The sequence below is a fragment of the Capra hircus genome, chromosome 21, assembly GCF_001704415.2.
Source record: "Capra hircus breed San Clemente chromosome 21, ASM170441v1, whole genome shotgun sequence".
Taxonomy (NCBI): Eukaryota; Metazoa; Chordata; class Mammalia; order Artiodactyla; family Bovidae; genus Capra; species Capra hircus.
In genome coordinates, this window is record NC_030828.1 from 57,681,000 (window position 1) to 57,704,876 (window position 23,877).

A 23,877-nucleotide genomic window follows, 5' to 3' on the forward strand; every position below is an offset into this window, starting at 1 on the left:
ATACTATGAACATGGATCCATAATCTCTGTTTATGCTCAGAACCTCATATTTTATCTATGTATTAATTATTACATCAGAAAACAAGAAAACTATTTAAAATTGTACTCCTATATTATGTTTATGCCAGCTCATTTTCTTGAAATGAATTAAAACTTACAAACTGGCACGCATTGCCATCCATAATTTGGTACAATCCCTTGTTCAAATACGACCATGGTAAGAATTGACGTTTCTGCTTACCCAGAAGAGGCTGAGAAAAATAGCTAGCAAGATCAAGTGGAAAGACTTACCCTTGAAAATAACTGTTTATATTTTTCTCCCTCCATTTCATTGAGCAGTATCCATACCGAGACTGTGATATCAGCAAGGTCCTTCTGCATCTGATTCACATAACAGTCAATACACTGAATGCACAGTATCATAGCTGCAAGCCCCATGCCACGGCAGGACCTTTGTACAGTGACAACAGTAACATAAGCAGATACAGCGAAAAAGAAAAAGGTACTTTACATATCTCAATTCTATCCCAAACTCAGCTTGCATACGTAATACATTTCTGGACAATGTTTTCTTTAGACTGTAGAAGAGCACCCCCAGGTACTATTCTGGAGTAAAAAAAAACAAAAATGACCTACTGCTTCATTAATTCTCCAGATTTCCCATGAATGTTGTTGCTTTCCTTTTTAAAAAATGAGCACTAAAGAGAAATAATTGATATGCTTCTAAATCCCCTTTCATGAGAAATCATGTTTTGCAAAAAAAAAAAAAAAAAAGAAAAATTGTCTGCTGTCTGGTTAAGGAGACTTTGTAAGCCTTTTTCTTCGTGTTGGAAACATCTTGCTTTGGGCCGTGAAATGATTCTTGGTTGGTACTCAGTGGTGCCATGATCCTATCCAACTCTGGTTTGCTTCTGACCTTGTGATTAGATTTGAATGGAGTCTATATGTGTTAAAGTGGTCTTTCTTAGCCTCCTTATTCAATAAGAATTAATTTAAGGCCACTGAAATCAAATATTTTGCATAGGTTTTAATTATGTCTAGTATCAACAGTTTTTTGTATTGATAGCTTTTCTGCAAAGGAGGCAGCAGAATGAAACTTTAGCTAGAGTAAACTTCCAGCCTGGATATTTTCAGGTGAGAACTGCAGAGCCAAGATGTGTGTTTTTAGTGTCTGTTGCAGGGTGACTAGACTCATGAAAGATGACACCATCTCATCCAGTCCTGGGAGAAAGCCCAGTGCCCCATGACTCTTAGTAGTGTTCACAGATTCCTTTTTGGTAGAACTGCTCTGCAGATGTCTGAATAGGATGGATTGGAGCCAGTGTTCTATTGTTCGTTTATTACCCAAAGTTCAAGACTCTAGGTTGGCCAGAGATGGGACTGAGAGAAAGTTCTTTAAGTTCTGATACCATTCAGATCCTTCCTGAAGAATATCTTGTCTACCATCTTAGGTCCTAGTTTCCGGGAAATTGGACAGACTCAGTTAAACTATAGATGTCATCAGTGTGGGCTCAGTACCTGGGCCAATCCCAGATGAACATTTCTGGGTGAGAGGAGCCATGCTGAAGTCTTCCTGTTGCTCTCATTCAATTCATTTTGAGAATTATCATTGATACAAAGTTATGTAAGGGAAGTTGCATAACTCTTGCTCCAAAAAAGCTGTATTTTTCAAAGGAGAGTATTTTTCAAAATGAAATAAATAAAACAGAACATTGTATTGACAGGCTTCCTCATCATCGCAGAAGTTCACTGGGAGTTTTGTATCCATTTTGATCATTAATGCTTATTTTTTTTCATTTGACCAAAAAGATTATTTTGATTACTTTGTCCAGCATCTGCTGTTCAGATTTCATTTACTTAACAGAATCTTGTGTTTTAACACAGAATCGGTCCTTAAAACTTAACTCTAAGCTTGTACTCCCCTTATACTCAGAGAATCTTAAATAATCACAATCACACCTGAACCTCATTTTGTCATATAGGTAGATATAAATATAGGCCAAATACCGTGATTTCAATGATGTTGAACTTGAATAGTAGGTTAATTCCATTCACTGTGGTGTTAATGCATTTTTGTAGCCTCTTCTCTTGCTGTTTTGTACATGGCTTTGACCTTTTCAAAGGATGAAAGAAGAAAATTTATTAAGGGAATTTTGTGGGTTGCAATATAACAACATTTTCCTCGTTAATGTGTTTTGGGGTTTCTCTTTGATTTAAAAGTGGCCAAATGGGGGTAGAAAATGACACAGAAACAAGCTTGCTAGGACTCTAAGTGACCAGTTTGTTTATGGAGCCTCAGGACCATAACAGTCAAAGATTCTTTCTGGGATTCATAAAGGCTGCCCATGGCAAACTAGAGAAGAGTCTTACTTCAGTGGGGAGATGTTATTTTCTGTTTTCTTTTTCCTTTGTTTACTCTTTCAGTCCATAATCATTTGTGAAGCTTTTGAGATGACCAGTGGCTTTTCTAAGCTTTTTCTGTGTGTCGTGTGTTTCATTATCAAGTGTAGAGTACAGTATTTTGCATTGACAAAGTATAAGGTGCATGTACTGTTAGGCTGTGTCTATGCCAGTTCTCAGATCCCAGGAAGGCATGTATTTGTGGAAGGCGCAAGATCTACTCATTGTGTTTAATTTTCTTTTGTCAAATTAGCCTGAAAATTCACCCAAAGCAGGCACGTTTCAGGAGTGTCCCAGATTCCTGACGTGTATTGGTTATCTGCTTGTTAAGTGCATTGAAAGAGTTCCCCATGAAGGCTCTATTGGAATGTTGAGATGCCTCTTTTGAAAATGCTGCCCTTTGTGACACTGAAATTGAGGGGCAAACTTATACCAGTTCGTTCTGCTCAACTTATGAATAATTCGACGTCTGAATGAAAGGCCCAGCTGGGCTAGACTTGGGCTGGTGTAGGAACCACCCCAGACTGTGTTCCATGATGCTTTTGTTGAAATGCTTGTGTAGACACAGCCTAAGAGAGAATAACCTCTTAAGTGTAATTTTGACTTTCTCTCCCCAATTAGAAGAAGATAGTGTTTTTGATGAATCTGATATTCATGATACACCTACTGGACCCTGCAATAAAGAGTCTCAAACTTTTTTTGCAAGATTGAAAAGGATAGGCGGCAGCAAAATGGTGAAATATCAGCCGGTTGAGATGAATGTTCAGAGAAGTATGAATTTTTTCCTCTTAGTAATTTTATGCAGAAATGTTGTACTCTACCATTTGTTTGGGGTGAAATCTTAATTTTATTATGTTACTACACATTTTAATACTGTTGATTTTATATATATGTATGCATAACCGGTATATATATATACACACTTATATATATACGTGAATTGACAGATACATCACTAACGTCATGATTGTCATAGAGGGCCATTGCTTGATTTGATTTGTTGCGAAATGTTTGCTTCCCTTCCACACAATTTGAATACAGTTTTCTAGATCGACCTCAGCCAAAAGCGATCCCCTCTCCAGCACACAAATGAATAGAGCTGAGGGATTATCCTGAAGCCTGATTTTGGAAATAAGATCTTAAACTGCCATTTGTGGGTTCTTTCATTCCAAAGTTTTCTGGTTTTGAAATTAGAATGAACCTGATGAAAACTTGGCCAGAAAGTCAGTTTTCCCTTTTGGTGGAGCTGGGGTTGTGATTATTATCGATGCCAATTGTATGCCCAAGTATGAGGGGAAAAGAAAGTTGAAATCTCCAAGTAAAATAGTACTAGCTTTTTCTGTTTTAATCAGGTGAAATAGAACTGGCTGAATATAGAGACACGAGTGCATTACAAGACAACATCCTACACTGTGTGAGAGAAGAAAGCATTCAGAAAAAAAAGCTGCGCTCTTTAAAACAAAAATCTCTTGATATAGGAAATGCAGACTCCCTCTTATTTACATTAGACGAGCACCGTAGGAAGTCCTGCATAGACCGCTGTGACATAGATAAGTCTTCTGCCCAAGCTGCTTATTTTATGCAAAGACAGCATGACCACGGACGATCTAGACAGAATTCTGCCACAAGACCCGACAATGCCGACATCCCCGAGAACCTAGCTCTGGAAGGTTTCCAGGAATCTCGGAGGCCGGTGATACCAGAAGTTAGGTTAAATTGCATGGAGGCATTTGAGGTGAAAGTTGATTCCCCGATAAAGCCTGCCCCCAAAGAGGATTTAGATCTGATTGACTTGTCCTCAGATTCAACATCTGGGCCTGAGAAACGCTCTATGCTCTCAACGTCGGATAGCGACTCTCTTGTGTTTGAACCTCTTCCCCCTCTGCGAATAGTAGAGAGTGATGAAGAGGAGGCCGTGGACCAAGGGAATGAGGGTGCCTCTGGGCAGAATGCTGCCTCTTCTCCCTCTGTCCCCAGACACCCCTCTGTCCTCAGCCTCAGTACAACGCCCCTTGTGCAAGTAAGCGTGGAGGATTGCTCCAAAGACTTTTCTTCTAAGGACTCAGGAAATAACCAGTCCGCAGGTGACAAGGACGCCTCTCTCATAGCTCTGGAAGACCCCACAGACTCTGAAGAGTTAGTCAACCCCGAGGAGCTGCAAGAGTTTTCCTGTGGCAGCCCGCTCACGCTGAAGCAAAAACGAGACCTCCTTCAGAAGTCGTTTGCTCTCCCCGAGTCTTCTCTGGACGATAACGCTGAGCCCAGCACCGAGGAGGAGAAGCCTGGTGGGCTGATGCCAAGTTCAGGGGCAAAAACTGTCCTCCTCAAGGTCCCTGAAGATTCGGAGAACCCAATGGAAGGTGAGAAGCCTGATGCCATCGCTGAATCAGACACAGAACAGAACCCCGAGAGGAAGGCAGAGGAGGAGGGAGCCGAGGAGTCGGAATTTAAGATTCAGATTGTCCCCCGGCAGAGGAAACAGAGGAAGATTGCGGTCAGTGCCATCCAGAGAGAGTACCTTGACATTTCCTTCAACATTCTAGACAAACTGGGTGATCAGAAAGATCCAGGTGAGCGCCTCCTTCTTTCTCCCAGCCTATGTTCAAGTGTGTGCCTCTTACTTGTGAGGGTCTTGGCGCTGTATGCATCAGACTCTCAGCCTTAAAATGTCAGGGGATGACGTTATCATTGCTTCATTATCACTCTGAACCCTTCCTGCTTACTGCAGCATGTTGGATTCAGATGTGGTTCTGTTGGCTCCATAAATGTTTTGATATTGGTTGTTCCTCAGTTCTACAGTTAATTCTTGATCACCCTTGGCAACAAAAGGCAATGATAAATTAATATCAAGACATTCCAGATATCACTTTTGTTTTCCTCAAACAACAAAAGTCATTAATTGAACTCTTTTTGCTTTCTTTTTTTCCTTGCTATATGCTTCAGTGAATTATGATACAGACCAAAGGAGGAACAAACAGGAAGGGGTAAAATAAAGCAAAGAATACTTGGAATGGTTGAGAATTGATTGTATAATCATTTAGGGTCTATAGATGATTACATATTCTAACCAAATATCAGCAGCCTGGCAGACGTGGTATGCCCCTGGGAACCAAAATGAGCCCAGTTACATCCCTCTAATCCATGGTCACTAGTTGATGGTGAAGCTGCCAGAACTTCCTGCCTCAAATGTCACAACTTGTGTTTCCTGGAGGCACTGATTCTAAGAGGGATTAACTTGAAAAAGTGACAAGCTGATAGTTCACCTCATCCTAAAACACAGTCCTCTGCTCTGTTATCATAATACTGATCAGAATGTTTCTTCATTTCTCAGCTCATATCTTCAAAAATAATAGAATGGGAATCTTCAGAAAAAAAAAAAAAGGAATTGGTCTGGGATGATTATTTTAGTAGATTCATAAACTGAAAGACATTGGGCACTGACAAAAATCTTGGGGACCTCTAATCCCCCTCTTTTCCTACAAGAGGACACTGACACTGAGGAGGTGATGTGCCCTGCTCTGGGTCATACATCACTTCTCTCTCTACTCCACAATAAAAGCAGCTCCCAAGAGAATAGGCTCGGCCTTTTTATTTGCTTCAGGCATTTCCTGAGGTTTCCAGCAGTTCTCTGCCTCATAAGACAGAGCTGTGTAATCTCAAAGGTGCCCTGTAAAAATCTGTTGAATGAACATGAATGTAGTTGGAAAAGGTCATGCTCCAGTAAGGCAGTGGGGGAAGAAAAAGATTCTCATGATAACAAGAAAGTTTAAGAGTGTTTCTAAGGAAACTGGGACACCTTTTTGTTATTTGGAGCCAAGAAAATTTTTGCATGTAGATGGAGGAAAGCACTGACCTGTTATAGAAACTATGGAGGTCTATAGGGGGATATATAAGGAACCTTATAATCTCAGAGAAGGCAATGGCACCCCACTCCAGTACTCTTGCCTGGAAAATCCCATGGGTGGTGGAGCCTGGTGGGCTGCCGTCTATGGGGTTGCACAGAGTCGGACACGACTGAAGCGACTTAGCAGCATCAGCATAAGATCTATGAGGGCATGGCAACCCACTCCAGTATTCTTGCCTGGAGAACCCCCATGGACAGAGGAGCCTGGCAGGCTACAGTCCGTGGAGTCGCAAAGAGTTGGACACAACTGAGTGATTAAACACATAAAGTCTATAGATGGGTATATAAGAAACCATTTAAGGTCTATAGGGTGGGTATATAAGAAACTATATGAGGTCTCCTCAGTGGGTATATATGACATATAGGTTGTATATAGGTTACCTTATGTTTGTTTCCATATGTCTGTGTATTGCCTTCTTTATTCATCCTTAGGTCAGATTGTTCCCCAGGCTGCCAGGGAGGAGATTGATATTATATTAATATATTTGTTACCAGAATAAGAAGGAAGGTATCTGACAATTATGATGACATGTATTTAGAGTTTTCATAGTATAGATTATACTATCATAATAATTTTATATCTGTATAGTGTCCCACGTGCCACAAACATACAGATCACCCCTTCCTTGCTGGGGGTTGGAAGGAGGCTCCTGTGCTCAGAGTAAGACTCAGGCTCCCCCAGACCTTCTTGCCTCTATCAGTGGTAGTCAAGGGAGACCAGACTCACAGGCTTCCCATTGTAAATCACCCTGAAGCTATCAGGTCTCCTGGCTTTGTGTACTTTCCCTTTGTTCATGTCAGTCCCTGCAAGAAGCCCCAGATCTCCCTTTTTCTATCTCACTCCAGTTTCCATGAGGCCTTGCTCATGTCCTGTCCAGCACCTTTCTTCCATCTTATCCCAACTCCTGAAACTTTTCCTCCATCAGAAATGCATCGTGCTTCATGAGCAAAATCCACGGTATGCTGTCTCTGCTGTTTCCTTTACCTTCCTAGTCAAATGAAAGTCCAGATCTTCCCTGAAGATACTGTGTCCTTAGGCTAGGGCCAAGGTGTGGACACCTTCCTTGCTCGTCATTTCCCCTTTCAGACTATTTCCACGGTGTCTCTAAAAACACTCAGCTCTGAATCTCACATTATTTACCCCTGACTTTCTCATTGATTGACAGTTTTAACACTGGGCTCATTTTTACTCTTTCCTAAACTATTCCTGTCTTAATTCTCATTGATTTCAATATTAGTACAGATACTACAGAGTCTTAGTACAGTATCTTCTGAGACTCTGGCTTCTCAGCTCCTTGAATTCATCTTCTCCAGAGACTGTTTTTCATCTTCCACCATTGCTCATTTACTCATTCCCATGCTCATATCACAGAACTTGTTATTATCAGTAGCTGCCAACTGTCCATGATGTCAGTCCAATGTCTCCCATTCTCTGATTGTCATTTCCTCTCTCTCTGGATAGCACTGTATCGATCCTGTTGCCTTTCACTATCCTTCCCCTACTTCATATCTTTTCTTCTCGAGTTGATTATTATAATCCCTCCCTGCCTCTATCATCCCTGACCTTTGCTTTTTTCAGACTTACTTGGCTAAACACAACCCTTGTCAAATCTGTCTTTCCATCTACCAGCACCTGTACCTGTCAGATGAGTGTGACTGGAGAAAAACATGTAACAGTATTGACTGATCTCATTTTAAATTCATGACTACAAGCATCAACTAGGTCCTTCAAGCTACTCAGCATTCGCACCATATATCCCTCGTCCATTTACGTTTCCATCCTCGTGACTATTTCATAGCTACTTTTCCTTTCAAGCTTTCGATGTCTCTTCCTATTTGACCTAATCAGGAGAGATTTCCACATCTTCCTCCGCCATTATCTGCTTCCCTTCTGTCGTCTGCACTCAAACACCTGGCCTTCCTAGCTATAGGTGAACTGTGTTTTGGTCTGAAGTCAGCCTTTCCGCATGTGGACACAATTCCATCTCTCTTACTTACTCAAGAATGTAGGCCTGGAAATTCTCCCCTGTTGCTCTTCCCTTAGTTTTTTCTAAGATACATTTGACTTGAGAATTACAAACATCCTCTATCTCATGTATCTCTCTTAATAAAAACTCCTGATCCCAATTCTCCCAATTGTTATTTCATTTTGCTTCCTCATTTTTAGCAAAACTTTCCCCCCTTTTTCTACTAAAGTAAAATTGATCCACAATATTATATTAATTTCAGGTGTACAACATAGCAATTTGACATTTATATAGTACTTTACAAAATGATCACCATGATAAGTTTAGTTACCGTCTGTCACCATTTACAGTAAAACAATATTGTTGACTATATTCCCTATTCTGTATATAATCCTGTGACTCATTTTATCACTGAAGTCTGTGCCTCTTAATCCTCTTTACTTATTTTGCCCATACCTCCATCCCCCTCCTCTCTGGCAACCACCCGTTTGTTCCCTGTATCTGTGAACCTGTTTCTGTCTTATTTGTTCATTTGTTTTGTTTTTAGGAATCCACATATAGGTGAAATCATATAGTATTTGTTTTTCTCTGTCTGGTTTACTTCACTTAGCATAATACTCTCTGAGTCAGTGTGAGTGAAAGTTGCTCAGTCGTGTCCGACTCTTTGCAACCCCATGGACTGTAGCCCTCCAGGCTCCTCTGTCCATGGAATTCTTCAGGCAAGAATACTGCAGTGGGTTGCCATTTATTTCTCCAGGGGATCTTCCCCACCCAGGGATTGAACCCCAGTCTCCTGCATTGCAGGCAGACCCTTTACCATCTGAGCCCCCAGGGAAGTCCCATAATACCCTCTAGGTTTTAGCAATACTTTTAAAGGAGTTATCTATAGTATCACTATCTCCAGTTTAATTCCTATGAAGCTTCCAGAGTTCAGCCAAATGTCACTTGTCAAGGTCACTGTGGCCTCCACTGCTAAATCCAGTGGTCAGTTCTTAGATATTAACTTCTGACTCAGTAGTTCACAGAGTTTCTCACTCTCATTTCACTTGGCTTTTGGATACACATACTCTTGGTTTTCTACATATTCAGTGGTCATTCCTTCTCAATCTGGTTTTTCAATTCCTCCTTATCACCCTAATGAGGGAATCGCCTAGGATCTTTGTCCTTGGTTCTTTTCTCAGTTCTGTCTACACTGGTATTGGTGATCTCATCTAGTGGTGGCAATCTCATCTAGTCTAATGGTTTTCCATATTTTCTGTATGCTGAGGCAATTCCATTAGGTACCTGCTGCTGCAATAATGCTGTATAACAAATAATCATACAGATACCAGCAACATTTAACAATAAGGATTTCTTCAATTCAAGGGCTATTGAGTATCTGTGGATCAGCTAACCTAAGCTGGACTGGGTGGCCAGCCTCCTCCTGGGACCTTTGAAGGCTGGAAATATTTTTCTTATGGTAATGGAAGAGGCTTGAGAGCAAGCCCAATTGCATAAAAGCTCTCTAAACCTTTGGTTGTATTATCCCTGCGCACATTCCATGCGTCAAAGAAAATCACCTGGATGGACCAAAGTCAAGAGGAGAAGTATATTCTGCCTCTTCAATGGGAGGAACTTCTAAGTTACAGGGCAGAGGTCATTCACTCAGAGAGAAGTAAAGAATTGGGGCCGTATCTGCCAAATATTGCAGGAGACACACTCATACTCAAAAGCTGATCTGCTGTTTATCTAAAACTAAATTCTAACTGGGTATCCTCTCTTATCTGGCCTCCTTAATCTACCTTGTAAAATCTACCCAGAATCTGGCCCTTTCTCACTGTCTCCCCTGCTTCCACCTTGGTCTGAGCCATTAACATCTCTTAGGATCAACTGCTATAGCTTCCTAACTGGGCTCCTGCCTTCTTCTCTTATTGCCTTCATATCTTCTCAACACAGCAACCACAGTGATCCTTAAAATCATGAAACCTCATGTTTTTACTCTGTTTTTACAGAGTAAAAAGTAAAATTTTTACCTTTACTCTGCTTAAAATCCTGCATTGGCTCTCATTTCTATCATAGTAGAAATTCAAGTCCTTTAAATGGCTGGAATCTTGTGTGTCCTAATTCTCATTAATTCTCTGACTTCATTTTTCAATTAATTAGTTCTCTGACTTCATTTTTTGCATGATTCTCTCCATATTTCTTCTATCCAGCCCCAGTGGCTCCTGCCATTTATTGAACGTTCCTTTTATTTTCCTATCTTGAGGCTTGTACACTGGCTGATCCCTTAGCCTGAAACTGTCTTCCCTAGATATCTGAGACTGCCTGGCTCTTTCTCTCATTGTGCTTAATTCTCTGATCAAACATCAGATTACCAATGAGGCCTCGACCTGCCCTATCATCCCTACCTGACATCTTAGAATCACTTTCTCTTCTACAAAGACTTACTCTCCTAACATACAATAATTTATTTACTCTTATATGTGTTAATTATTGTCTGTTTTCCCCACTAAAATGAAAGTTCCAAAGGCAAGGAATTTTCTATGGTTTGTTCTTTGATTATATCCCAAGTGCCTAGTAGAGTGCTGGCAAATATTTGATGAATGAATCAATCAATAATATGATATTTTATTCACATCAGTATGAAAAATTGAATGGAAAAATTTTCAGCTAAGTGTATAGCTCTATTCAAATTTTTGTTGTCAAATTATATGTAGATGGAAGGCTTCATAAAAGCCTTAAGAGGACTGACTTTTGGTCAGTCCCATAATGATTTAAGACTGAGCAAAAATTTCCTGGCTCAAAGAATCTTTGTATACTAAAGATTATTAATAACTGTCTTACAGTAATGACACTTCTTTGAAATTAAAGATACCAATGATTTTAATAAGCATATCCAAACTCTAAAAGTCTCAACAATATATCAAAGAATTCTTGCCTTTAAGCTTTCTCATTCTGCATCACTGGTAAGATTATTATGCTGTGTGTGTGTGTGTGTGTGTGTGTGTGTGTGCTCAATTGTGTCCAAATCTTTGTGACCCCATGGACGGTAGCCTGCCAGGCTCCTCTGTGCATGGAATTTTCCAGGCAAGAATACTTGAGTGGGTTGCCATTTCCTTCTCCAGGGGATCTTCCTGACCCAGGGATTGAACCCGTATCTCTTGTGTCTTCTGCATCAGCAGGCAGGTTCTTTACCCCTGTGCCACCTGGGAAGCTACTCTTACTCTTATTATTTATGGCATGGTAGCAGCAAATATAAAACCGAGACAAATAATAATAAGAGAGGTAATTGTGCTTGTTTTTAACTAGTGGTTTGTGGAGAATACCTAGGAGAAACACCATAACCTAATCTTCAATATCTTAATGACTAAGGAATTTAAAATGAGTAGTAGTTTTATACTTTATTAGGAGAGTTTGGGAAACATTGTAACAATTATACTTTTTTGTTATGAAGAAATTTCTTATCTGACAATCATATCTATTCAGAAAGACCTCTGAGAACGAAAAGTAGAGGTTCCCAAATCAATGCTTAAAAGCTTTTCTCCTCAGCCCCCACCTAGGATGCATTTTACTTTCATTTCCGACAGTTTAATAATCACCCAATCGAACAGCGTCTGCATGCTTACATTGTATGTGTGTATGAATGTATGGTGACTTGCTCTGGGGCAAGAACAAACAATTGATAATAAATTGCAGAGGAGGAGACACTTGTCATGAAGCTTATGAATTTGAGGTCTTTTAGGGTGGACATGTTGTAATCATGGAAACCCTAGTGGTAATTCCAGACTGCTCATTGAGTTCAATATATAGAGAGTATTGCTTAAGATGGCAAGGAGGCTTATAAAGAATTTTAGGGGTTTTCAGTCAAAAACTATTGAACTTTTCAAAAACTTAAAGAATCATCTTCACCTAGAATAATGTGGGGCAGCTTGTTTCTCAATACTGAAAAAGACTATTATTTTGCAGAAAATATTTCAGGTTAGATGCGTTTGTCAACCGCAGAAACAAATGATGCAGTCTGTTTCTTGCTCAACTAATAAAATAGAATATAATAAAATTTTATTTTCTAACAAAATAGGAAAATCTGAGTTACTAGTAAGTAATTATTCTGACTTAGATACAGTCCCTGTTCTTAAATTACTTATGGTTTAGCAGAGGTTGTGGACAGGTAAATAGACACTTGCATTTTAGTGTGTTAATTTTGGTAAAGGTTAGGACAGGGTACTCTGGGATTACATAAGAGGGTCACATGATCCAGTTTTTTGTTTGAGTGTGGGGTTGAGGATCCTGGTTGCCCTTTTGGAGGAGGAATTATCTGTACAAATTGAGATGTAAGTGATAAGTAGGAAACTGCCAGACAAAGGTGAAGTGGTAGCATGAAACATGTAGATTACCTGTAAGTGTCTTTGGGATTTGTATGAAAAGAAATCCAGTTCTTGAAAGGTGCAGGAATATGTGATGTGAGCGTGCCAAGCCCTAGCTTTGTAACAGTGCTGTTGTTAATCTCTGAGAGGCATATTGACACATGCAGAGTGTAACGTGGAAGCAACTCTCCGTGGAACTTTGAAGCCAGTGTGTATGAGGTTCCAGTAAAATCGTTAGTAGGGTCAGAAAGTGTGTAATGATTTCAATGGGAGTATTGAGCAAGAGCGGGAGAATGTATGGAAAAGGTTCCCCAACTTGCTTTTAATCAGTGTCCTGAATCCTAAATGATATTTTTGTTGGTAGATCCTGCTACTAAAGGACTTTCAACTTTGGAAATGCCACGAGAATCCTCGTCTGCCCCTACGCTGGAAGCAGGTGTGCCAGAGACGAGCAGCCATTCCTCCATATCAAGTAAGATTTCCTTTGATGATCGTTTCGCCTGTCCATCGATTGTAGAACATGATCTGCCGCCTTGTTTTCAGTTTCACAGTCTTGGTATTGTTTTTTTTTCTTTAACGTTTGTGTTAGCTTCCTAGGTAATGCTATCTTGTGTGTTCTCAGAGACTATGAGATAGAGGCCCACTTTTGTCAGCATCTCAAGTGTTTGATAAATCAGTATGGTCAATGATAGGCCAAGAATCCTAATTTGTTATGGACAAAAATTTTCTCTAAGTTGTCATCAAATAAATGTATCAGATATATCACGATTCCAGTTATTTCTGAACATAGCCCTCTAGGATCAGAAAATTAAATTGGCATGAAACTTTACTGGATCTATAGGAGGCAACTATTTTGAAACTGCCCTGTGTTGTTGGGTCCTAGACTCTCCCCATGAGGAGCTTGCATTCTACTGAAGTTTGAAAATAAGGGTGTCCACCTGGCTCAGTGGAGTCAATTAAGAGATTTTAGCATGAGACATTCTCAGAGATACAAAGACACAAACAGACCTGTAATTTCCACAGACCCTTGTCACATGTGCTGGTGTATTTTGTGTTCCATGTGGATGCTGCCTCAAGGCTAGTGAGTTTTCATTTGACCATCTTTTGAAATAAAGATGATCTTGAAAACCAGATGAAGATCTTAACTTAAATGTTGGACTGGTAGTATGGAACAACATCATCTTCATCATTCATTTATTCATGTGTTCATTCATTCAGCAACTATTTGTCAAGAGTTTGCTGAGTGCCAGGCATGATGCTTGGCACTGGTGATCAAAGGTGAATAAATAAGATATAACTTGTTCTTCAAGCATTTACAGACATAAATAGTAGCAATTGCTACCAATTACCATGTTCCAGGCACTGTGCTGAATGGTTTATACACATTGTTAGTCTATTAAGTCCTCCCTTTGGTACTGTATGACAGATAGTATTGACCCAGTTTTATAGAATAGGAAACAGAGGTTCAGAGAGGCTAAGTGATTTGTCTAAATATGCACAGCTATTAAGTGATAGAGATAGGAATTGATGCTAGGTCTGTTTGATTTTTCAATTTCATGGTATTTTTTAGTATGGAACACAGCTTAGAGCTTCCCTGATGGCTTAGTTGGTAAAGAATCCGTCTGCAATGCAGGAGACCTGTTTTTTCCTGGGTCGGGAAGATCCCCTGGAGAAGGAAATGGCAACCCACTCCAGTATTCTTGTGTGGGAAATCCCATGGACAGAGGAGCCTGGCGGGCTACAGTCCATGGGGTCGTAAAGAGTTGGACACAACTTGGCAACTAAACCATCACCACAACTGCCTTAGAATAATTTAAATTCAGTTATAATAGAGATTATAGAAATTCTAAGGAAGTGTTTCCAAGTAACATTTATTTTCCCTTTTGATAGCAAAGACAAATGGCTCATTCTGAACCTAATTGTTCTTATTTATCACAAAAAAATCTGTTTTAAAGCATGATAAAATGCCCATTTTTAAGTCCACATACTAAAATCATGAACATGTATCTTCTCTTCCTAATTTGCAAGAGTCATCTATAAAGAGGTAGTGAATTACGTAGTTAGAATTCTAAGTTGAGTATGATTGAGTCAGGATGACTAACTCAGTTTGACTTCAGTGCTAGCTAAATGTATCACAAAATAAATGTGTCAAATAAATCATGACCCAAAATCATGATTGAATCTAGCCCTTTGAGATTTAGCATAATGCATCATTAGATTTCCACTTTTGTCTTCCTCTCCATTAAAAGCATGTATTGGGTACACACCAGCTTTTGATGGTGTGTTCTTAGAGGACAATGCCAGGTGCTTTACACACTGTGCTAAACATTAAGAGTTTTTACTCTCAGGGAATTCTTCTGTCTTTAAAAACAACTGATAATTGGAGAAATTGTTCTATCACTAGAGGTTTTTAATCTTTCTTTGATTTTGTCTGATAGATGCTAATTTTTAAATTTGGTAAATCTTCTCAAAGATTTCTACTTTTGAATTTTACATGAAATTTGTTAAATTTTCTGAAAGATTGCTGCCTTTGAATTTTACCCAAAGCTGCACTTTCAAGTGAATCGTGAAGCTGTAAAATTTTCCAGTCAACCGCAAGAATCAGATTTTTCATATTTGCGTAGTCATTTCCATGAATTCAGTTAACATGGAGTCCAAGACACAAGAATTCCCATCACACCTCTCTCTTTTGCTCAGTTTATCAGCTGATTATTTTGTAGCTAAACATGCCATAACCACCATTAATGAAGCAGCATGCTAATTACATTAAAAATAACGTCATAGTTGAGTTCACATCACACCAAGTGTCTTGGTACTATGACTGTGAAACCTGTATATAATATGTAAGGCTTTCTAAGGGCCATACAGACTTCTTGGTTTCTACCATCCTCTTCTAGACCGTATATATTTTAGAGCTTCGGTTTCTGAAATTGTCCTTATAAGAAAGTAAATAACCCCACATTCTCAAATATCTAGTTGTTTGGGATCATGTAGAAAAGGCCTGTCAGATATACCCTTCCTTTCTCACTGGGTTGCTGACAGGTATTGGTGGGACCACTTGAAGAGGAAAAGAAGGGTAGGAGACAAATTGCCTTCTCACTCAGCAGTCGATTGGCAGAAGTGCTTTCCACTGTTTTTCTGGTTAGAAAATGCTTAATATACTTAACATATCAATCATAGGATATCTGTCAATGCCTAATTGCAAAATAAAAATGTTACCACTATTTCATTTAAAACAAAGAAGCGTACTAGACTATGCTGGTGGAATGTTATTGGATTCACATTTTTCAAACAGTAAGCAGAGGCTTATATAGACATTGAAAACAGCATTGATTTTGGAGTCAACATGTTTTGATTTTATGACCACTTCATTAACTTGTTGGTTCCAAGTAACAATTTCATTTGCTTCAATTTCTTTCTAAAAATTGGGGTAGATATGTGTCATCCTACTCCAAAATATACATGTACAAATACACACACACACACACACACACACACACACACACACACAGGACCTCAGGGGGATATCAGAAGACTGAAACTGTGTGTGCACAAGTTCCATTAAAGAAAGTTAAGCTATAAATTATTTACAGAAGTAGTAGTATCTGTCTTGAATCTTTTGGGGAATAAGAAAGAGTATATAAATGAAGAAGTAAATGAAAATATTACACTGTTGTAACTGGGGTAAATATTTACAGGCTACAGATGAGTGCTCCTAGCCACTCTTTCTTTCTTTATTGAGTAAAGAAAGGCACCAAGAGTAGCATAGTGCCTTAGTTTTTCATCTGAACAGAAGCATACAACTTACTAAATGATTATAAATAGCAGATGAAGATTCAATTAAGATTCTGTATGGCTGTGTAGAGCCTTTGTGTGCTGTGCAAATTTATTCCCCTTAGTAATCATCTCCTAATTTCCTCCATATAGCTCAGTATAGGCAGATGAAAAGGGGATCCCTGGGAGCTCTGACAATGAGCCAGTTAATGAAGCGACAGCTGGAACATCAGTCTAGCGCCCCCCATAACATCAGCAACTGGGACACTGGTGGGTCAAGCTTTCTTCTTGTTTTACCTCTCAGATTAGGGAATGCCACTTTCTCTGTGTCCCCTCTGCTTCCTTGGGAAAGAATAGATTTTCTCTTGTATTCTGTGGTTCAAACATTTTTTTTTAAACCTAAGGTAATTAATAAGTCTATTTAAACTTGCTGAGTGTTTAAGAGCCACAGGTTCTTCCATCTAAGCTGGACCAACTCTTTTATTTTTTTTCCTCTGAGACTCAGATTCCAGATAATTTTAGGCCATTTCTTTGGGGGTTAAATGATGTAAATGCATAAAGGAGGGTATGGAACTATGATTTCATGTTGCAAATTAGAAAACAAAACACCAGATTATCAATATTCTCTGTTTTATAAGTGATGATGTATCAAAAATAAGGGACTTTTTGATAGTAATGACAACAGTCATAACCAATGTCAGCTTGGTGACGTCATGATCTGCGGGTAGGTCTGGGAATATGAGCTCTGTGTTTTAGTTAGCAGGGTCACCAGGTTGCAGCTGCACACCCTCATGCTCATACGATGGAACTGCCTCTAACCTCAATTTTAAAGTAAGAATTGACTGCCATGACGTGTCTATTTTAAACATGATCACCCTGCATTTTCTAAACTTTGTTACCACGTTCTGCACACGTACTACTTCCTCAAGCCAGTAGTACTGCCGCAATTTTGCTCTTTTGAGTGCGTGCCTTTCCTTTTTTTCTTATTTTAATTAAATGGGTCATTTGATTACAAGATTATATTTGTGAAAACTTACCACAAGATGCATACACTATGAAAATATCAGGATTTACTAGTGTGATATGCTCTGGGGGCCAACACTTGGATAGGACTATTTTCAAATCTTGGTTAGTACTTTCTGGCTACAGTTATGTGAAATTATTTTAATAGCCTTCCTTATGACCAAGAATTGCAATGTCCACAAGACCAAAATACTAAGATACTGTTAATTTCTCATAGCCATAATATCTACATAGAGATTTCATCTTATTTTCCCCCACTATTCTTTAAAAAAAAGAAAAGAGAGAGAGAACTAATCTAGATTACTAACTCTTACACACCATACCCAATCTTATATTTAACAGATAATTTCAATTCTCCTGGCCTTTCCAAGGTTCTTAACATTTGAAAAGTATAGTGTTTTATCTTTCTTTTAGTGATGAGTGGTAGTGAATAATGAAATGACCAAAAGCCAGTGGGTTAAGGAGATAAGGAGAAAGACACTGAATAACCAGCTTTGAGAGTTTACTGGGTTTGGGTGAAGCTTTTTTTGTTCACACCAGAGAGGACCTTGTTTCTCTTTTTACTGAGCTGATGCTATGTCAGGAGCTGACAGTGGAAATGTTTATTCTGTTCATTCTCTGATAACTAAACACCCATCTTTTGTTAGGTGCACCTGAGGCCCTGGAGATTTTTTTTATTATGCTATTACTGTTCTCTGTAACAAGCTCAGCCTAAGCTAACCATTGTAGATTCTGACTACAATTACAGCCTTGAGTGGTTGATTCTGTAGAGTTACAAAAAGGCAAATAGATCTCAAATTCTGTTCCAAATTTTAATCTAGAAAAAAAAATCTACATGATGCCAAATAACCCATTTAACTGAATTTTTCACTTCCCAACCAAACTGCAGCCTTGTTCATATCATTCTGATTTCTCATTTAATACTTGCCATTGACATGCTGTATGAATTTCTTTCATCTGAGTTTTCCTGGGCTTGTTTTCCATCCTCCAAGTTGATTCGCTAGTCGCCAAGTCCTCCTGGAGCTTCATCTCAATATTCTCGCTTTTATTAGTATCATAAAAAGTTCTCCCCAAATCCAAGACCAGAGGAGAGTCAATGAGTGTGGAGTTCCATGTTAGGTGGCATGTCACTGTATACCACATACAGTGTCATGTTGATTCAGTGGCTTGCTAGTCTCCAGAAGAAGACATCTGGTCCTGCAGACACACTGAGAAAGGCAGCCTAAAGCCTGGGTCATGATCAACTTACGGCAGCATGCACCTGCTCATTCACAGAGTCCGTGCCACTTCTCCACCCGTGCCCATCTGATGGCTTGCTTCTTTGCCTCATCTTTCACCTGAAACAGGTGTTCCTGGAGTGCTGCTCCTCCATCTGCCCCTGTCCCCTTATTCCTATTCCTCAGCCCTCAGTCAGCTGCCTCTCATTTCCTTGCTACCAGTTCCACATGTTTCCTGGATGATCTATCTGGTCATTGCTGCAAATGATTACTTATGTTTTTATTGATTTGCATAAAACATTTTTTTCATGGCTGTGACATTGGCCTGTCATTTTTTTTCATTTCATATCAAGAGATATGGGACTTGAGCTTTTTGGGAGTGGAGATGAGAGAATCTGGACTTTGCGGGGGATGGTTTCAGATGCTCTGCTGCTTTCAGCTGCATTTCTTGCACCTGAATGGCAGGTTTATAGGGAAAGTCCAAGCAACCCTATGCTAAAATCTAGAGTGTTTCCTGTAAATGTTAATAAGCAACATTATCAATCACCAAAGAGGCCCCAAGAGATTATTGGTTAAATTCACTGTATTGTGAATTGTGTGTAGTTGACCACATTGAAGACTGAAATGTTCTATTTATCCACAGAACAGATACAGCCCGGGAAACGCCAATGTAATGTGCCAGTGTGCCTAAATCCTGACCTGGAGGGACAGCCGTTGAGAATGAGAGGTGAGCTGTGTCACAAATCTGACTATAAGAGTGAAAGGGACTATATATGTCAGTCATCTAGTCACCCAGAAGGGGCTGAAATCTCCTCTTCAGCAGCTCCATGAAGAGGACTCAACCTTTGCTCAAACTCTTCCACGACTTAAGAGTGAGTGTATGACATCCCATCTTTGAACATGACTGACAAAAATCTCTTCTTGATAGTGTAGTTTTAAACCTTGGGGCCACACAAAGCAAGTCTAGACTTTCTCATTTAACTTTTTAGACATTTGAAGAAAGCCACCAGTTGCTTATTGCCTCAGTTTTTTCTAGACCACGCAGCTCTGGGTCCTTTGGCGTTCCTCCTAATACATATTAGTTTTCCATAGTATCCATGTATCTACTTCTCTGAGCATGTTCATCTTATCTATGTTCCTTCTAGATTATTGAGATCATAGATGGACAGCTTCTTTTCAGCCATCTGAAACCGAGCAAAATGAACACTAGACTTTATGCTTATTGGAGGAGCAAGCTGAGAATAAATCTATGCTAAGATAATCAGAATATTAAAAAAAATTTTTTTGGCCATGCTGTGAGGCATGTGGGATCTTAATTCCTTGACTAGGGATCAAGCCTGTACTCTCTGTATTGGAAGCATGGCATCTTAACTACTAGATCGCCAGGAAAGTCCAGAATATGTATTTTTAAAATTCATCTTATGTCCAGTTAATTGTTACTTTTTCTCTTTTTTTCTTTAAATTTAGAAGGCAGGTTAACCTATCATTGGTGAAAACCAGAAAGCAAAAAAGAATTATGACCACATGTCTTAATTAGTCCCATAAATCAAGCAGACCTATTGCTTTGGACCATGTCACTTCTGATTCTCCTTAGGAAGGGATGAGGAGACTTAACTCCAGCTTTGGATAAGATTTATTTGGCAGTGAGTAGCAGTTGTATCCCTTGTATCCAATGAGATGAGACTTCTCATTCATGGGCCTAGGGAAACCTTAAAAAAATTTATTTTTTTAATTGGTGGAAAATTGCTTTACCATGTTGTGTTGGTTTCTGCCATACAACAACATGAATCTATATATCCCCTTCTTCTTGGGTCTCCCTCCCCTCCCCTCCCCTCATTCCACCCCTCTAGGTCATCACAGAGCACCAGGCTAGGCTCCCTGTATTATACAGCAATAGCCATCTGTTTACACGTGAGAGTGTGTACATGGCAATGCCACTTTCTCAGTTCATCCCGCCCTCGCCTTCCCCTCCTGTGTCTGCAAGTCTGTTCCCTGCCAGGTTCACCGGTACCATTTTTCTAGATCCCATATATATGCGTTTGTGTATGATGCCTGTTTTTCTCTTTCTGACTTACTTCACTCTGTATAAGAGGCTCTAGGTTCATCCTCCTCACTACAACTGACTCAGATCCGTCCTCTTTTATGGCTGAGTAATATTCCATAGTATATATGGGTCACATCTGCTTTACCATTCATCTGTCAGTGGGCATCTAGGCTGCTTCCATGTCCTGGCTATTGTAAATGTTGCTGCAGTGAACACTGGGGTACAGGTGTCTTTTAGAATTGTGATTTTCTTAGGGGATATGCCCAGTAGTGGGATTGCTGGGTCATATGGTAGATTTATTCCTGTTTTTTTTTTTTTAAAGGAATCTCCATACTGTTTTCCATAATGGGAAAAAAATTGCAAATGAAGCAATTGACAAAGGATTAATCTCTAATATATATACACAGCTCATGCAGGTCAATATCAGAAATAATCTGATCCAAAAATGGGCAGAAGACCTAAACAGACATTTCTCCAAAGATGACATCCAGCTGGCCAATAAGCACGTAAAAAGATGCTCCATGTCACTAATTATTAGAAAAATGCAAATCAAAACTACAATGAAGTATTGCCTCACACCAGTCAGAATGGCCATCGTCGAAAAAATCTACAAACGATAAATGCTGGAGGGGATGTGGAGAAAAGGGAAAGCTTTTATGAGCAGAAGCCAGGGATGTTAAACAAACTCTGGTGCTTGGTCATGACCTAGGGACACAGTCAGTAGAAGCAAAAGTGGAATGAGGTAATGAGAACAAAGACAGAAAGTCTGTTTCTTGGTGAACTGAAAAATTCACTGATAACTAGGGGACTGAGGTGTGCATGAACGCTTAGAGACACACCAACACCTTTATACTTTCTCTAAGACTCCCAAAGGGACTTTTGTCAAAATGTCCAACTTTGAACCTAGGCTTTGGAGGAGGTCTTCTTTCTCTCTCTCTCTCTTTTTTTGAGGTCTTTTTAAAATGTTTTCTTTATTATGGTAAAAGTCACATAATATAAAACATACTATCTTCACCATATTTACCTGCACAGTTCAGCGGCACTGCATACATTCACATTGTCGTGCACCCCTCAGCATCATTCATCTCCTGAAATGAGACTCTGTCCCCATTAAACACTAACTCTCCATGCCTCTACCCCCACCCCGGGCCCCTGGCATTTACTAATGTACTTTCTGACTCTATGAACTTGACTATTCTAGGTATCTTATATAAGTAGAACCCAATGGTGCTTGTCTGCACCTAGTGTATGTTGGAATGCATTTTTAATACATGTCCTGCAGATATATAGTAGGAGGTTCCCTCTTCATTCAAGTTTCTAACAGCCTTCTATGTCTGTTCCCGAATTCCATGTAGAGCACACTTTGGATATTCAGTAGATGAACAGTACTGGTAGTATCAGAAGTGTTGCTAACAACTAGGGATAATGGAACTCCCTCTAATAATGCAGACTTTGTTGTGACTTGGTTATAACAAAAGGAAGCTGAGCTCAGTGGTTTCCTTTTTGCACTGCCCATCTGCAAATATTACTGTTTGCTGCCTTACCACAAACAGTATTTAGAAATCCAGTGATTCAGCTAATGTTGCTATATAGGGGCCAATATCTCATAACCTATCTGCTTTTATAAATGACTGTCATAAATATTGCATTGTACATTCTGTGTTGACATATGGAAAAATAAATTCACGATGCTACTGTCAAAAATACCTGTTCCTTGGCATTTGTATTGGGTAATGATTGATTTGAAACCTCCCAAATGACTTTGCTTCCCTGTCTTTTTTTTTTTTTTTTGACTTGCATTGTGATTTCTGTGTAAGTAATAGCAATTGGCAAGAATCTTTTGAAACCCTTGACTCAGAGTTGTTTTTTCTTTTTTTAAATCAATTTCTTACATTTCTAGTAAGACTGCATGTATATCACCATGTATCTTGTGGGCTGAGTTTTCCCACTTTTAGCACAGACATTTTGGCACCCGGTAGATATGGAGTGTCAGTGTGCAGGAAATGTGAAGTAGTGGATTTGAACCTTCTGTGTTTTGGTTTCTTGAAGCAACTTCATTCTATTTACCTAACTGTTTTAATAATCAATCACATCTTCTTTTATCTTGGCCCAGTTCTTGCCTTTTCTATTATTAATCAGTTTATACTTTTGCTAGTAATAACTATGTTGCTTTCATTCAAAGCATCATCCTTATGAAAAAACTGAAGACCTTTGTTAGTGATACAATTGGGTACACTTAGGACAGTCTGTTAGATCAGAGAGAGCTGATAAATACAGTAGCAAAATTCAGATTCCATTTTGGATCTTCGGAAGTGACATAAGGATATTTTCAGATAACTTCCTCTGCCACTGGGGTCCGAAGATCTCCTTATGAACAGATTTTGTAGCCTTTGATCAGACGAGGGAGTCTGTGTGAAGCATCTTGACTCTGCAAAGGCTTTGATATTATTTTTTTCTCCCTCAGGTTGAAGCACCTTGCCCACTTGGTGAAGTTTCCAAAAATTTTCATGTTGCTTCCTTCAGATAACAATTCTCTGAATCATTTGCTGTTGTTGTTCAGTTGCTCAATCGTGTCCGACCCTTAACGACCCCATGGACTGCAGCACACCAGGCTCCTCTGTCCATGGATTCTCCAGGAAAAAATACTGGAGTGGATTGCCATTTCCTCCTCCAGGGGATCTTCCTGCCCCAGAGATCAAACCCACGTCTCGTATGCCCTTGCGTTGGCAGGCAGATTCTTTACCACTAGCTCCACCTGGAAAACCCTTAAAATGATATGCTGACTGCTAAGTCGCTTCAGTTGTGTCTGACTCTGTGCGACCCCATAGATGGCAGCCCACCAGGCTCCCCCATCCCTGGGATTCTCTAGGCAAGAATACTAGAGTGGGTTGCCATTTCCTTCTCCAAAATGATATAAGCCAAAACAATTCACAGTCTTTCTTGAATGTGTTTCACTCTTGATGGTTTTTCACAATGAAATTGGGCTGTGCCTGTTACATCCTGTGAAGGGAATCTTGGCAGGATTTCTAAGAGGAGAATTGTGCTTTTCCAGGCTCTGAGCAACATGCATTTATTCACCAGTTGTCTTTACTGTTTATCCAGGGGCCACAAAATCCAGCCTGCTGTCAGCACCCAGCATCGTGAGTATGTTTGTGCCTGCGCCTGAAGAATTCACAGACGAACAGCCGACGGTGATGACAGACAA

At 39.6% G+C, this 23,877-nt stretch overlaps 1 protein-coding gene across 3 annotated transcripts in view; it reads left to right on the forward strand.

Annotated features, from left to right (window-relative positions):
* UNC79 (unc-79 homolog (C. elegans)) overlaps positions 1–23,877 on the forward strand; it is a 275,479-nt gene that overhangs the window by 187,695 nt on the left and 63,907 nt on the right. For 2 of the 3 annotated variants that reach the window (XM_018066543.1, XM_018066542.1), the window contains 7 exons: positions 340–502; positions 3,022–3,171; positions 3,753–4,970; positions 12,979–13,086; positions 16,542–16,658; positions 19,272–19,355; positions 23,775–23,877. In XM_018066543.1, the coding sequence (XP_017922032.1) occupies positions 340–502; positions 3,022–3,171; positions 3,753–4,970; positions 12,979–13,086; positions 16,542–16,658; positions 19,272–19,355; positions 23,775–23,877 (1,943 nt within the window). The remainder of the gene's footprint in view (positions 1–339; positions 503–3,021; positions 3,172–3,752; positions 4,971–12,978; positions 13,087–16,541; positions 16,659–19,271; positions 19,356–23,774) is intronic. The other variant, XM_018066544.1, reaches the window with a different exon arrangement.